This window comes from Cinclus cinclus, chromosome 1, assembly GCF_963662255.1.
Source record: "Cinclus cinclus chromosome 1, bCinCin1.1, whole genome shotgun sequence".
NCBI lineage: Eukaryota > Metazoa > Chordata > Aves > Passeriformes > Cinclidae > Cinclus > Cinclus cinclus.
The window spans coordinates 1,351,724-1,367,808 of NC_085046.1; the positions used below are offsets into that span (position 1 = coordinate 1,351,724).

At 46.0% G+C, this 16,085-nt stretch overlaps 1 protein-coding gene across 1 annotated transcript in view; it reads left to right on the forward strand.

The window, feature by feature from the left end:
• The first annotated feature begins 1,761 nt into the window (after positions 1–1,761).
• ALS2CL (ALS2 C-terminal like) overlaps positions 1,762–16,085 on the forward strand; it is a 32,026-nt gene continuing 17,702 nt past the window's right edge. The window contains exons 1-10 of the mRNA XM_062505731.1: positions 1,762–2,269; positions 3,348–3,540; positions 4,897–4,962; positions 5,569–5,734; positions 6,434–6,562; positions 7,184–7,303; positions 9,051–9,127; positions 9,694–9,760; positions 10,253–10,449; positions 14,899–14,964. Coding sequence (XP_062361715.1) covers positions 2,164–2,269; positions 3,348–3,540; positions 4,897–4,962; positions 5,569–5,734; positions 6,434–6,562; positions 7,184–7,303; positions 9,051–9,127; positions 9,694–9,760; positions 10,253–10,449; positions 14,899–14,964 — 1,187 coding nt within the window. The 5' untranslated portion in view covers positions 1,762–2,163. The remainder of the gene's footprint in view (positions 2,270–3,347; positions 3,541–4,896; positions 4,963–5,568; positions 5,735–6,433; positions 6,563–7,183; positions 7,304–9,050; positions 9,128–9,693; positions 9,761–10,252; positions 10,450–14,898; positions 14,965–16,085) is intronic.

The following is a 16,085-nucleotide window of genomic DNA, read 5'->3' on the forward strand; positions in this document are numbered from 1 at the left end:
CTGGGTTTAAATCTGGGTTTAATTTAGGGCTGGGTTTAAAGTTTGTTTTAATTTGTGTTGAATTTGCAGCTGGGTTTAATTTGTGTTTAATTTTGGACTGGGTTTAAAATTCGGTTCAAGCTTTGGTTTACTTTGGGGCTGGGTTTTGGTTGGGTTTAACTTGGGGCTGGGTTTAAACTGGGGTTAGATTTGGGTTTAGTTTGGGGCTGGGCTTAAATTTGGGTTTAATTTGTGTTTAATTTTGGGCTGGGATTAAAATTCGGTTTAAACTTTGGTTTAGTTCGGGGCTGGGTTTCAGCTGGGTTTGTTTAGGCCTGGCCTAAAGCTCAGGCTGCTCCCTGCAAGGACTTCATCCCCAAAGGGCAGAAAAATGGGAATTCTTGGGATTATCCCAAAAATCCTGCCTTGAGTGGATTTCGGAGGCCAAAAAACCCCGCAAATGCCAAAGAAACTGGGGGAAAAAACGGGAAATAGAGTTGGGAATTTGGAGATTCCTGATTCCAGAGTTGGGGTTTTTTGTTTTGTGGTTTTTTTTTTGTTTGTTGTTTTTTTTGTTTTTTTTTGTTGTTTTTTTTTTGGGAATAAGAGCGGAATAAACGTGGGGAAGCTCCCAGGTTTAGGCTCGGTTGCTAAACCCGGCTCTGGTTAATTCCAGCCTAGCTGAGCCACAGGCCAGACCTGCTTGGGAATGTCGACATTCCATTGGAAAAGCACCTCGGGCTTCCAGGGCGGGATTTCCTCGGGAAAGGCTTTGGGCAGGAGAGCGCCTGGGGAATTTCCTTTGGGAACTGAGGGAATTTCCTTTTGGAATTGTGGGAATTTCCTTTGGGAATTGAGGGAATTTCCTTTGGGAACTGGGGGAATTTCCTTTGGGAACTGGGGGAATTTCCTTTGGGAATTGTGGGAATTTTCCTTTGGGAATTGAGGGAATTTTCCATTGGGAATTGTGGGAATTTCCTTTGGGAATTGTGGGCATTTCCTCTGTGAATTCTCCTTGGAATGCTGAGCAGGAGTTGGCAGCGCTGGACATTCCTGGTTTTTTTCCCCTGCCTTTGGAATTCTTCCTCCAGGAGCATCCAAAGCATTGGGTGGGACAGGAGGAACTTCTGGTGCTCCCAGATTTTTTGGAAAGGCCGTGGGAAAAAAAATGAGTGGAAAAAAATTGGGAGTTCTTGATCTCAGATTGAGACTGGAAACAATTCCAGGGAAAATTCCGGGATTTTTCCAAGTGCCTAAAGGGACTCCGGGAGAGCTGGAGAAGGATTTGGGATAAGGGATAAGGGATGGAATGACAGGAAAACAGGGCAGGGCGGGAAAGATAGGATTTTGGGAAGGAATTCCTGGCTGGGATGGAATTCCCGGAGAATTCCGTAGCTGCCTCATCCCTGGAAATATCCAAGGTCGGATTGGAGCAAACTTTTCCTCATATTCCCGATTTTTCTCCTGCCGGAAGTGGTTCCACTTCTCCCTGATTCCCTCCCTATTCCTTGAATTCCCAATTTTGCTTCGCAACGCTGTGGGAATTTTGGAATTTTGTGGTTTTCCCATTTCCCGTGCTCTCAGTTGATTCTTCCCATGGAATTTTCCATTCCCGGCGTTTTCCCAAGCTCTGAGCTCGTTTCCTGCTCGCCGTTTTTCCGGAGAAAATTCCAGAACTTTCCGTACCCCTGGAACTGCTGGGAAAGGGGTGACCCCAAAAGGGGATTTTTGGGATTGGAATGCTGGGAAGTGCAGCTGAGCCCAAATTCCAGTGAGAGGGATGGGAATGAGAGTGGTGGGAAGAGATTTCTCCTTTTTCCTTTGGAATTCTGGGATTTAATTCCCTCTGGAATTAATTAGGATTATGAAGAATTCCAGACTTTTCCAGACGTTTTCGGCCCTGAGATCATTGGGAATTTGGTAATGATCAGGATGGGAATGAGAGCAGTGGGAAGAGATTTCTCCTTTACCCTTTGGAATTCTGGGATCAGTTTCCCTCTGGAATTAATTAGGATTCTGAGGGATTTGATTAATTCCTGTTTTTTTTCCCAGGAATTTGACTCATTCCTGTTTTTTTTTCCCACGGATTTAATTCATTCCTGTTTTTTTCTTTTCTTCCCCCCAGGAATTTGATTAATTCCTTTTTTCCCCCAGGAATTTGACTCATTCCGTGTTTTCCAGGCCATGTCCACAACTGGAATTTTGGGATCTCTGCTCCAAGTGGAGGAAAATTTCTCCTCCTGCCTGGCCCGGATTGACGCCCTCATCCTCAAACCTCTGCTCCAGGCAGGTAAATCCTGGGAATTTTTCTCTGGAATTCCCACCTGGAGTCAATCGAAGAAGGGATTTCCAGCTGGAATTCCTGCTGGGAAGAGTTTCCTTGGAGGAAATGTTTTGTAGGAATATTTTTCCTGTATTTTAGGAAGTAGAGCTGTGTTCTGGAATTTTTAGGGATGAATCCGTGTTTTTACTGGGATCAGCATTCCCAATCCAACGTTTCCAGCATGGAAATGGAAAATTCATCCCAAAAACACCAAAAAATTGGATCCCGCTCCCATTCCAGGCTCATCCCAGCAGGGAGAATTTGTGGGAATGGGTTGGAAATTCCAGGGGAATTCCAAATCCAGGGGAATTCCAGATCCAGGGGAATTCCAAATTCAAGGAAATTCCAGATCCAGGGAAGTTCCACATCCAGGGAAATTCCAAATCCAAGGAAATTCCAGCAAAACCAGCTCCCTGAACTCCAAAATTCCTGGAATTTCTCCTTTTTCTGATCCATTTTCCCATTTTTTCTCTCTCGATTTCCCCAAAATATTTATTCCAGCCAAAACAGCTCCATGGACTCTGAAATTCCTGGAATTTCCTTTTTTTCTGATCCATTTTGCTATTTTTTTTTTCTGTTTTCCCAGGTAATTTGATTTATCCCATTCCAGGGGAAACAGCTACTTGGACTTAGAAAATTCCATGTAATTTCCCTTTTTCCCTGATCCATTTTCCCCATTTTTTTCTTCCGTATTTTCCCAAATTATTTATTCCTGCCCAAATTAATGGAATTTCCCTTTTTTCCTGATCCATTTTCCCATTCTTTTCCTTTCTATTTTCCCAAATTATTTGTTCATGCCAAAATCCCTGGAATTTCCCTTTTTGTTTTTTCCTCCATTTCCCCATTTTTTTTCCCTCCCTGCTTTCCCCAAATTTTTAATTCCCTCCTTCCCAAACAACTCCACCGCAGCTTTTAAAAATTGCCAGAATTTTCCCTTTTGGAAATTTCTCAGACACGAACAACACATTCCACGATATTTTTTTGGGGATTCCCATTTTCCCAGGTTTTGGTTTTTTTCTCCCCCCCCCCAATTTTTCTTTCCCAGAACCCCACGATCCCAAGGAAAAAGAGAATTTCCAACTCCTGGTGCTCCTCAACGATCGCTTCCAAACCCTCTGGAATTTCACGGAGGAGAATTCCCGGATCCTGAGGGGGAAAAAATCCAGCTCTGATTCTGGTTGGATCCAGGATTTTTACATCCTATGGAAGGGAGATTTTTTCCTGAGCCTTTACATCCAGTGAGTGCCGGAATATTCGGGATTGCGTTGATCCCGTCGGGATGATCCCAGATGGAAAAACGGGAATATCGGGAAAAACAGGGATGAGAGGTCACGGGGGGAAAATATCCATGGAAAAATGGTTTGGATGTGGTTTGGTGATTGTTTTGTGGTTTGGGTTGGGATCTCAGATTGCATTGGGGGTAAATGTTTATGGGGGGGTTGAAATTCCATAAAAAAATCTTTAATTCCATAAAAAAATCTTCAATTTCATAAAAATCTTTAATTCCGTACAAATCGTTAATTCCATAAAAATTTTCAATTCTGTAAAAAATTGTTAATTCCATAAAAATCTGTAATTCCATAAAAATATCTTCAATTCTATAAAAATCATTAATTTCATTGAAGTCTTTGATTCCATAAAAATCATTCCATAAAAATTTTCAATTCCATAAAAGTCTTCAATTCTGTAAAAAATCTGTAATTCCATAAAAATCTTCGATTTTTTTTTTTCTTCTCCATAAAAGTGGCCAAAGCTTTTCCAGCTGGGATTTTCCATTTTGGGATTTCCATTTTGGGTTTTTCCAGTTTGGATTTCCCAGTTTGATTTTCCAGTTTGGATTTCCCAGTTTGATTTTCCCAGTTTGGAATCCTGAGGTTTTATTCCCATTTCTTTTTTAATTGAACCTCGGGTTTAATGTGGGATTTGAATGGGAAATTGTGGGATTTGCTGGGAAAATTTACTGTGAGAAAATGTCGGATTTGCTGGGAATTTTTGGTCCAGGAAAATGCAGGTTTTGCAAGAAAACCCTGGAAAATATGAAATGGGAAAGGGAAATTCCAAGTTTTACCTGGAAAAACAAAATGAGCTCAGAGCTGGAGGGTGAAGCTCCATTGTTTGCATCCCAGAATTCCCAAATTTTCCCAATTCTGGTGGGAATTCTGTTGTGAGGAGTCCGTCAATGAGCAGGTCTGAACCTGCAGGCAGGAACTCCATCCCATAAAATCCCATCCCATAAAATCCCATCCCATAGAACTCCATCCCATAAAACTCGATCCCATAAAATCCCATCCCATAAATTCCATCCCATAAAATTCCCATCCCATAAAACCCCATTCCGTAAAACCCAACGGAAATGGATCCTGCTTTTATCACCACTTTCACCTTTTGCAAATCTGCCAAAAAAATCCTGGAATTCAGACAGAATTCCAAGATCCTGTGCAATTTTGATCCCGATCCATGAAAAATCCAGGCCTGCGTTTTTCCAGCTGTGATTTGTGGGATTTCTGGGAAATTCCGAACAATTTGGGATCCATAAAACTCATCCCAAATTTCCCTCTCCACCTCCTCCCGTGGATCCTTGGAATTTTTTCCAGGTATTTCGTCACCTTCGCCAACTTTGTCGTGGTCCAGGGCTTTGAGCACGCCGCCGAGAGCAGGAGGTCAGCGGGTGGGAAATTCTTGGGAATTTTTTGGGATATGGGGACATCAGGTGGCTCTGAGCACCGCAAAATTCCAGAATTCCGGAATGCTTTGGAAAAAATCCTCCAAAAATCTCGTTCCGTAAAATCCCTGGTTTGGTCCCGTCCAACCTTGGACAATTCCAGGATTGGATTTTTTGTTTTTCCGAGATTCTTCTGGAATGGGACGTTTGGGATTTAGGATTTAGGGGAGGAGCTGATAAAAAATCCCAGATTTTTTACGGGAGCGGTGAATGTCCAAGCGGTGCATTCCCGCCTTTTTTATCAAGGAATTCTCCGCCTTTTTCCCTCCTCGTCCGCGGAAAGTTTGGAAATCAGAGCAGAATTCCGAGATAATTAACGATTCTTTTGTAATCAATGGGAATTCTGGGATAATTAATGACTCTTTTCTAATTAACGGGAATTCCGGGATAATTAACGACTCTTTTCTAATCAATGGGAATTCTGGAATAATTAACGACTATTTTCTAATTAATGGGAATTTCAGGATAATTAGCGACCCCTTTGTAATCAATGGGAGTTCCAGGATAATTAACGACTCTTTTCTCATCATTCCTGATTTTCCAGCCAGGCCTGGAAGCTCCACAAGGCGCTGCTGAAGGAATTCCTGCGGGATTTCAGCTCGGACAATTCCCTGGCTCTGGCCCTGCACGCGGCGCTGCACAAACCATTCCAGGATCACATCCAGAGCTGCCTGCAGCTCCTGGGCCAGCTCCAGGGGCAGCTCCACCAGGTGGGAATTCCTCTGGAATGTCAGTTTGCTTGGGAGAAATGTTCCCTAAAATCCATCCTGGATATTGAGAAATATTCCCTGAAATCCAACCTGGAACTCCTTTGTTCCAGAATAGACACATTGCTAAATATTCCCAAAAATCTAACCTGGACAAGGATAAGTATTCCCTAAAATCCAGCCTGGATCTCCTCTGCTAAATATTCCCAAAAATCCAACCTGGACATTGAGAAATATTTCCTAAAAATCCAGTCTGGAACTCCTTTGATCCAGGGTTGTTGCTGAATATTTCCGAAAATCCAAGCTAGATCTCCTTTGTTAATATTCCCAAAAATATCACCTGGGTCTCCTTTCCTAAATATTCCCAAAAATCCAACCTGGATCTCCTTTGTTAAATATTCACTAAAATCCAGCCTGGAATTCCTTTGTTCCAGAATGAACACGTTCCTGAATATTCCCAAAAATCCAGCCTGGATGTTGAGAAATATTCCCAAAAACCTAACCTGGGCAAAGATAAATATTCCCAAAAATCCAACCTAGATGTCCTTTGTTAATATTCCCAAAAATATCACCTGGGTCTCCTTTCCTAAATATTCCCAAAAATCCAAACTGGATATCCTTTGCCAAATATTCCCAAAATTCCAGCCTGGATCTCTCTGGTCCCAGCTGTGAAACGTTCCTGAAGCTTTTCCCTTTTCCCAGGAATGTGAGCGGGACGTGGTGGCCGCCGTCATGCGGGAATTCGGGAAGTTGGAATCTTTCATCGGCCAGGTCCTGGATGAAGCCAACTTCACCAAGGAGCTCTGGAAATCCTTGGGCTACAAATTCACTGTGAGTCCAGAGGGAATTTGGGATGGATCTGGAATTTCGAAGTGGGTTGGGAATTTGGTATGGATGGGGAATTTTCTAAAGATGAAGAGATTGATATGGATGGGGAATTTGGTAGGATTGGGAATTTGGTATGGATTGTGAATTTGATGAGGATGAGGAGTTTGACATGAGTCAGGAATTTGAAGATGATTGGGAGTTTGAGATGGATTGAGAATTTGATATGGATCAGGAATTTGATATGGATGGGAAATTTGATATGGATAGGGAATTTGATATGGATCAGGAATTTGATATGGATGGGGAATTTGATATGGGTCAGGAATTTGATATGGATGGGAAATTTGATATGGGTTGGGAATTTTATATGAATCTGGAATCTTATATGGATTGGGAATTTGATATGGATCAGGAATTTGATATGGATTGGGAATTTCATATGGGTTGGGAATTCACTCTGGATGGGGAATTTGAGGCTGGAATTCCGTAGAGCAGATCTGGGTGGAAGAGTTGGAGAAGCTCCCTGGGATTTTAACGCTGAGTTGCTGTCCCAAGTGTCAGCTGATCCCTGCAGGAATTCCTGCCCGGAATTCCGCGTCCTCTCCCACTCCCGCCTTTTCCCAGGACGTGCTGTGTGTCCCCGAGAGGAGGCTCCTGGAGGACAGCAGGAACGTTCCCATCGCCTCCGGCAGCGCCCGCTCCGAGCGGCTCCTGCTCTTCGACGACGTCCTGGTGCTCATCCAGGTCAGCCAAGGAGGCAACGCGGGAAAACGGTGCCGAAATTCCAGTGGAATCACAGGAATGACGGGAATTTCCAAAATTCCCATTTTTTTGATGTTGAAAGTACGACCGAGTTTGGCTCGTTGGGAAGAGTTGGGAAAACTTTGTGTCGGATCCATCCATGTGTGGAAAATAATGGAAAATCTGGGAAGGAGTAGAGGAGATCCACAAATATTTTCCCGGGAATTGTGGATAATCCAACCTCCACGGGCACCTTTTGAGTGAGCTAAACCCTTTTCCGCAGGGGATTGTGGCCCTTAGATATTCCAAGGGAATGAGGAGATTCCATGAGCTCCCACACGTTGGGATATTTGGGATTTGATTGGGTTAACAGGATTTGATTGGGATAAATGGGATTTGATTGGGATAAACGGGACTTTATTGGGATAAATATGATTTTAATGGGATAAATGGGATTTGATTGGGATATATGGGATTTTACTGGAATATATGGGATTTTATTGGGATAAATGGGATTTGATTTGGATAAACTAGATTTGATTGGAATAAATGAGATTTTACTGGGATAGATGGGATTTGATTGGGATAAACGGGATTTTACTGGGATAAACAGGATTTTATTGGGAAAATCAGGATTTTATTGGGATAAACAGGATTTCCCGTGTTTGTGGAATGGCTGCAGATGTTGGAGGTGGTTTTGGGGTTATTTTGGGCGTTTTGGGAATTTTGGGGATGTGTTCCCATGAGGGAATTCCAGCTTGGATCGCTCCAGCTGAACTGCCTTGGGAATAATCAGGATCCAGCCTTGGGAATGGGGTGGAGATTCCCTGCTCCACCTGGACTCCGTGGAATTCTCATCTTGCTGATGAGAATTCCCTAAAAAAATCTGGGAAGAGCGACCTCTCCCATGGAATGTGGTTGGTGTGCCCTGTTTTGGATGAACTGGATCACGGCCTCGTGCTGGGATGGGAACACGGGATCACCAAATCCATGGAATTACCTCCATGTTCAATCCATGATTCCCATGTGTGTCTCACCTGCTGCTGCTGGGCTTTGTGGTTTGGGAATTCCAACTGGATTGGGAATCTTGATATCCCTTCTTTCTTCTCCCAAATCTGGGCAAACGACAGGGAATTCCTTGGAAAACACCGGAGAATTCCTTGGAAAACTCCATGTGAGCACCTGGATGTGAGGCAGGGAAAGGAGACGGGAAAATCCATTTTTCCTTTTATTCCAGCTGTCGGAGTTTGTTCTGCCTGTGTGCTGCCCATCCCAAAATTGACTCCTTAAATTTGGGATTTCTGGGATATTTTTGGTGGTGCCACCTGGAGTCCAAATCATAAATAAATCCCGGATTGGGTTGGATGAAAATGCAGTTTAAAGATGATCCATTCCCACCCCATTCCGTGGTTCCCTGCCCAACATTTCCTTGGATAATTCCATGGATGGGACAGCCACAAATCTCTGGGAATATCGGCTGGAATGATGCCATGGGATAGGGAAGGAATTCCTGTGGAGAACAGGGTCACGTGGGAAGGTTTTACTCCTGGATGTGGCCATGGAATTTTGGAAGAGCTTTAGGAGTGTTCAAACAAGAACTTCCCTCCTTTTCCTGTGGTTTTTCCATCTCCAGTGTGGGATGGGTGGACAAAAAACGGGGAATTTGTGCTGCCAGTCCAGCTCTGCCATTCCATGGATGTTTCCAGCAATAACAGGACCACCTTTTCCCTTTTTTTTTTTTTTTTCCCAGGGAAACAGCTTCCAGAGTTTTGATCTCAAGCTGGTGTGGGTGGATGAAAACTGTGGAGAGAAATCTGCTCTGGGATCGTGAGTGAGAAATTCCCACTGGGAGTTAGAAAAAAAAAAAGAAAAAAAAAAGGAATAAAAATGTTCAGGTTGATGGGAAAAGGATCCAGAGCTTTGTCCCATCTTCTTTCGGAGCAGTGGGATTGGGATCTGGATAATGGGATCTCAGCAGCTTGGAATTCACTGCCACATTGAAATCCCAGAATTTCTGAGGTTGGAAGAATTCTCTGGGATCACCAAATCCAACCTGTGTCCCATCCTCACCTTGTTCCCAGCTCAGAATTCCTTGGACACCTCCAGAGATGGAGACTCCAAACCTCTGTGGGCAATTCCAATACCTGAGCACGTTTATCCATGAAAAAGTTCCTGCTGATGTCCAACCTCACCCTCCCCTGGCACAACTTGAGGCCTCAATTCCCTCTCATCCCGTTCATTACCCAACGAATCCCGAAATTATTCAATCCAGCCCTGGCAAACTTGAGATCTCTCCAGAAGAAACACCAGGGAAAGCACCAGGAGGGGAATGGGAAGAGCTGATGGATTGGGAATTGTGTTTTCCATCCTTTTTTTTTTTTTTTCCCTCCCAGGTACAACCTGCGCATCACAACCCCGGAAGAGACGTTCGTCCTCTCTGCCAAGGACCCCCAGACGAAGGTCAGCTGTTGGGATTTTCCCGTCTCTTCATCATTTAAAGCAGGATAATAATCCAGGCTGGGGTTGGCTTGGGATTTTTTGGCTCCTTCTCCAAAAAGGTCCTGGATTTTTTGGCTCCTTTTCCGGGAAAAACCTGGCCAGAGGTGGCTCAGAGCGGATGGCGGGTGAGGAATGTCGGTTGGAACCCATCGCTTTCTTCCAGCTTTTCCTGAAGTTTCTCTTTTGCAAATCAACTTGAAATTTCGATTTCTTCTTTTATTTCATATCCAAGCACAAATTTTCCCTGCACTTTTAACTTCCAAGCAGAAATTCCTCCCTCACATCTGTTGTACTTCGGTGCAACATCGGACTTCCAGGAGAGTGGAAGCCACGGATGGGAACCCACCGATTCCTCACCGCTTTCCTGGACTTGTGTCCGCTTGTTTTTCCCGGACTTGTGTCCGCTTGTTTTTCCTGGGATCTGGGCTGATTCCCTGTTTTCCGTGCCCGCAGGCCGTGTGGAGGTGGAAGCTGGAGCAGGCCGTGCGCCAGGCGCTGAACGGGAAGCGGGATTTTCCGCTCTGGGGCCGGAGCGGGGAAGGCAGCGAGGCCCCGCCCCAGCGCTTCTTCACCTACGTCTTCCGCACCGAGGGACGGCTCCGAGGGGCCACCTACGAGGGGGAGTGGCTCTGGGGGAAGCCCCATGGCAAGTAAGGAACCTTTGGGGCCACTTTTCCTGGTGGGAATGAGGTTGGAAGTGCTGGGTTGGCGTTTCCATGAAAGTTGGGGAAGATCTCCAAGGTCAACCCAAAATTCTCCAGGTCACTCAACCACGTCATGAACGAGTGGCTCTGAGGGAAGCCCCATGGCCTTCTGGGCCACTTTTCCAGGTGGGAATAAGGTTGGAAGTGCTGGCTTGGAATTTCCATGGAAGTTGGGAAAGATCTCCAAGATCAGCCCCCACATCTCCAGGTCACTCATGGAAGGGGCTGCTCCTTTTCTGGGCAGGCTTTGGGGCCACCTGGGAGGGAGAGTGGCTCTGGGAGAAGCCCCATGGCAAGTAAGGAACCTTCTGGGCCCCTTTTCCTGGTGGGAATAAGGTTGGAAACGCTGGGTTGGTGTTTCCATGAAGGTGGAGAAAGATCTTCAAGGTCCAAAATTCTCCAGGTCACTCAACCACGTCATGAACGAGTGGCTCTGGGGCAAGCCCCATGGCCTCCTGGGCCACTTTTCCAGGTGGGAATAAGGTTGGAAGTGCCTTTTGGATCCCTTTCTGAGTGGGAATAAGGTTGGAAGTGCTGGCTTGGCATTTCCATGAAGGAAAGATCAGGTTGGGAAAGATCTCCAAGGTCAACCCCAACTTCTCCAGGTCACTCAACTACATAATGAACGAGTGGCTCTGGGGGAAGCCCCATGTCCTCCAGGGTTCCTTATCCAAACAGGATTAAGGTTGGAAGGGTCTTCTGAATCCCTTCTCCAAGTGGGAATAAGGTTGGAAGTGCTGGGTTGGTTTTTCCATAAAGTTGGGAAATATCTCCAAGGTCAACCCCAAATTCTCCAGGTCACTCAACCACATCATGAACGAGTGGTTCTAGGGCAGGCCCCATGACCTTCTGGGCCACTTTTCCAGATGGGAAAAAGGTTGGAAGTGTCTTCTGGGCCACTTTTCCAAGTGGGAATGAGGTTGGAAGGGCTGGGTTGGTGTTTCCATGAAGGCTGGGGAAGATCTCCAAGGTCACTCAGCCACATCTGCTCCTTTTCTGGGCACTTCCAGGGAGGAGCAAATTCCAGAATTTGACTCTCCATGAGGTTGTGGATGTGAATCCACGCTCTGGCGCTCTGATTCTCGCCTTACTCATTCCCAGAGGGAATTCTGGCCTTGGTTTACCAAAGCCTGAGTCCTAAAACTTGGGATTTATGGTGGATGTCTCATCCGTGGTTTAAAGATTAAATCCTAAAAGCCTGCCCCAAAAATGTGGTGTCGATCACCCTTGAGCCTCTGTTTAGGGTTTAGGCTTGGACTCAAATCAAGATCTCAGCCTTGGGGTGTGAAAACCTCACCCTCGTGAGGAGGAAAATCCCCACTGAAATCCTTGTGGGGAGAACGGTTTCATTCTCTGCTATCAAAACCTCTTGGGACTTTATCCAAACTTGAAACATCCAAACTTTTGTTCCAGGAATTAGGAAAAGCTGAAATACAGCAGGAGCTCAAATGGGAGCATGGGAACTGTTTAGTAAATCCGAGTTTAAGTGAGGGAATGTCTGTAAGTCAAAGATCCCAACCAGAATTTTTTTGGAATGAGATAAAGAGTCTGATTTTTTTTTTTTTTTGGGGGGGGGGGAAGAAACGTGGAATATGACCAAGCTCCTCAGCCTCCAGAACATTTGGAATTTTTTTTTTTTTTCCGTGAGTTTGTCACAGTTTGCTCTGGAAGCAAAAAGGGATGGAGACAGACTTGGTTTGAGAGAGCCTTAAAATAGTGAAAGAATCCAGAACAGAAAAGGTTTGGAAGGGATTTGAATCCAGTTCCAATCCCAAATCCAAAACTGAATCCTGGATATTCCATGGAAAGGATAAAGGAATGTTTAGGGCAGGAGAGCTTTGGATCATTCCCACCTTCAATCCCGTAAAACCGTCTCCTGGTTTTTGTCCTCTCCTGCCTTAGGGCTGGAATTAATTAAATTGGGATTAATCCAAACCTCTCCTGCCTACAGTGGAGTGACTCGGCTGAGGCTCCTCAGGGAATTTGTGGCGGAATTAAGGGAGGGACTTCACGTGTTCAATTCCTTGGATTTGAGTTCCCTTCCCACTCCTGGAATTCCTCTGCTGGGATTTTGTTGCTGGAAGGTTCCAGAGCAGCGTCCTGGCCTTGGTGGCTGCTCTGGGATTTCTGAGGGAGGAGAGCTGTGGGAGTGGGAATTTGGGCTCTTTGGAAAAAAGCTTCGGCATTTTCCACTGGCTCTCCTGGAATTCCAGGTGACCTGGGGTGGGGGAAGGCCAGACTCCCACTCAGATGTGCCTGAAACATCCTCGTGCCTGGAGCAGCCATGGAATTCTGGAGTATCCTGAGTGGGAAGGGCTCACAGGGATTGAGTCCAACTCCAAGCCCTGCACAGACATCCCAAAAATCCCACCCTGGAGCAGCCTTGGGAATGTGCCCATTCCCTGGGGAATATTCCATTCTCGACGTCCTATGGGGAAAGAACTTTTCCCTAAAATCCACCCTGGCCCAGCTCCAGCTGTTCCCATTCCTCCCCACAAAGCCAAAGGACAATGAAATTTAAATTTAAAAATGGCAATTTCCCACGCATCCGAGCAATCCTCTGGAAAGGCTGGAAAAGAGCCACTCTCGTGGAGGCGTTTGGAACAACAACAGCCTCGGCGAAAGTCGAACAGCCTCGTCATGGTTTTGGTGTTGCACCATCTCCTGTGGGACTGACCCAGAGGAGGTTGGGATTAAACATTGGGATGGAATTCCTGGCTGGGAGGGTGGGGAGGGGCTGGGTTGGAATTGCTGCTCCTGGATCCCTGGAATGCCCAAGGCCAGTTTGGAGCAGCCTGGGATGGTGGGAGGTGTCCCTGGCACGGGGTTGCAACTGGATGTTCTTTAAGATCCCAAAAATCCCAGGATTCCATGATTTTGAGTTTCCCATCTGGGGTTTTGAGGCAAAGCAGACGAGCTCAGCGTCAGCACGGAGGAAAAATATTCCGATGTTCCCTGAGGGATCCCAGAGGGATTCCAAAGCCTTGGCCTCCAGCTCCAAAGAGAGCTGAGAATTCCTCAAGTCCCCGACATTCCAGGCTGCTGTCATTCCCTCAGCCTAATTCCCAGCTTTTATTCCAGGCTCAAGATCCATTTAAACTCAGTGTGGGAAGGAATTCCTGGCTGGGAGGGGCTGGGGTGGAATTCCTGGCAATTTGTGGCTGCCCCTGGATCCCTGGAAGTGCCCAAGGCCAGCTTGGAGCACCTTGGGACAGTGGGAAGTGTCCTTGGCCATGGAATTGGATGATCCTTAAATCCCTTCCCACCCAAAGCATTCCATGTTTTCTCCCGATGGAAAATGGGACTGGAACAGCTCCTCCAGTCAAAGATAGATTGGGATTGGGATTGGGATTGGGATTGATATTGGGATTGGGATTATTCCATGGACGTGTTGGATTTGGGATCCTTTCGTACCCGTTGGCTTTTCTGGGAACATTCCCACTGCTTCAGGTTCCTTTCCCCCTGCTCTGCCTTTCTTTCTCCAGCTGGAAAAGAACCTTGGGAAGGAATTTTCCCTGTGGGAATGAGGAGGGGCTGGGATGGAATTCCCAGAGAAGCCACAGCTGTCCCTGAGTCCCTGGAAGTGTCCAAGGCCAGCTTGGAGCAGCCTGGGACAGTGGGAGATGTCCCTGCCCATGGGATGAGATGCTCCTAAAGGCCCTTCCCACCCAAAGCATTCCAGGGTTTTGGAATTCCGTTGTGTTTGTCTGGGGAATGTGCAGGGATCCGAGTGTCCGGGATGAAGCCGGAATTTAAACTGTCCCCGGCTGTGGGTGGGGTGGGACACGGGTAGGGAGGGGAGGGAAGGAGGGAGGGAATTTCTCCAGCATTGACCATTCCTGGCTCCACTGTTTCATCCTGGGATCCCTTTTCCGGCCCCCACAAAACATGGAATTCACGATCCCTTGGACTGCTGTTCCTCTGTGTTTTCCCGGTGTCTGAGCCGCTGGCATTCCAGGCCGTGGTGTCACCGTGCCCACGGGGATGAGCCAGGCTGGAATTCTGGTTGGATTCATCCCTGTAATTAATTCTGGATCGCGTGCCAGCTCCTAAAGGCACGAGCCAGCACCTCCAGAAAATACTTTTGGGATTAGGGAATGGAATGGATTCTTCCCACTCATCCCAGAGCAGGAAAACACAATGGGATTAAATCCTCCCGCCAAAAACCGAGGCCTGGAGCTGCCTTTAGTGGCTTCATCCTCTGAGGAATTTTTGGGATGTTTGCCATCAAATCTGGGAATGGGAAGAACTTAGGGAAACATCCAATTCCAGCCCCTTACCGTGGGCACCTTCCACTGGATTCCAAGCTCCATCTGAGCTGGCCTAAATATTTAGGAATGTTCCATCTGGGAATGTTGTGATCTCCCTTGTCTGAGAGAATTCCTTGGATTCCAGGGGGACGCTGAAGTGGCCCGACGGACGCAACCATGTCGGGGATTTCCAGGATGGCCTGGAGCACGGGTAAGCCTTGGGAAATGGGATATTCCCTGTTTTTAAAATCAGCTGGAATCATTCCTTCCCGAGGTCGGAACCTGGAGATAGTGACTGACCCCATGGGCTGGAATCTGATCCCAAATCCCTGAATTTGTGGGAATTTATGCCTCAGAAGTGTCGTCACGTTGTTTTTAGATCCCTTGAAAGCCTCACTTAAATGAATCCTTACGCTTTAAGAAACCATTCCATGAAATTCAACTGTTATTTATCCCAGTTTTGTTGGAAGGAAGAATTTAGGACTCCTCATTTTTTTCCAAGGGGAAATAAAAGTATCCCAAACATTTTGCATCGAGAATTCCAGACCATTTAATTCAGACCCTAAATGGGGAAAGAGGGGGAAAGCCAACACTGGGAAACTCTGGAAAAGGAACAAAGAGGAACTGGGAGCGCAGCTTCCAAAGGGATGAGTTTTCCTTTGGAAAAAGTCTGGTGGCACCTGGGAAAAGTGTCCTGGGTAGGGTTGAGCCAACCACAGAATGTTGGGAATGCCAATCCTTGATTTTTAAACTTCATCCACTCCCACGGAGTCGCTGTTTTCCGTGCTGGATTTTTCCATGCAGGTATTCACATCCAGCTGGGATCTGGTCCCAGATCCCCAAAATCTGTGGGAATTTATTCCTAAAAGTTATTTTTTTAGATCCCTTCAAAACCTCTCTTAAGTGGGGAATTCGAATAGGAAAAAACTCAATCCCACAGAATTCCAATTGGTTTTTAAACTTCATCCGCTAGAACAGAGTCGCTGTTTCCCATTCTAGATTTTTCCATTCTGGATCTTTTCCATTCTGGATATTTTCTATCCTGTTTTTTTTTTCCATTCTGGATTTTTCCATGCTGACCCCATTCTGGACTTTTCCATGCTGGATTTTTCCATTCTGGATTTTTCCATGCTGGATATTTCCATTCTGGATTTTTCCATGCTGACCTGTTCCCATGCTCATCTTTTCCATGCTGGATTTTCCCATGCTGGCTTTTTCCAAGCTGGATATTTCCATTCTGGCTTTTTCCATGCTGACTCCATTCTGGATTTTTCCATTCTGGATTTTTCCATGCAGATATTTTCCATTCTGAATTTTTCCATTCTGGGTTTT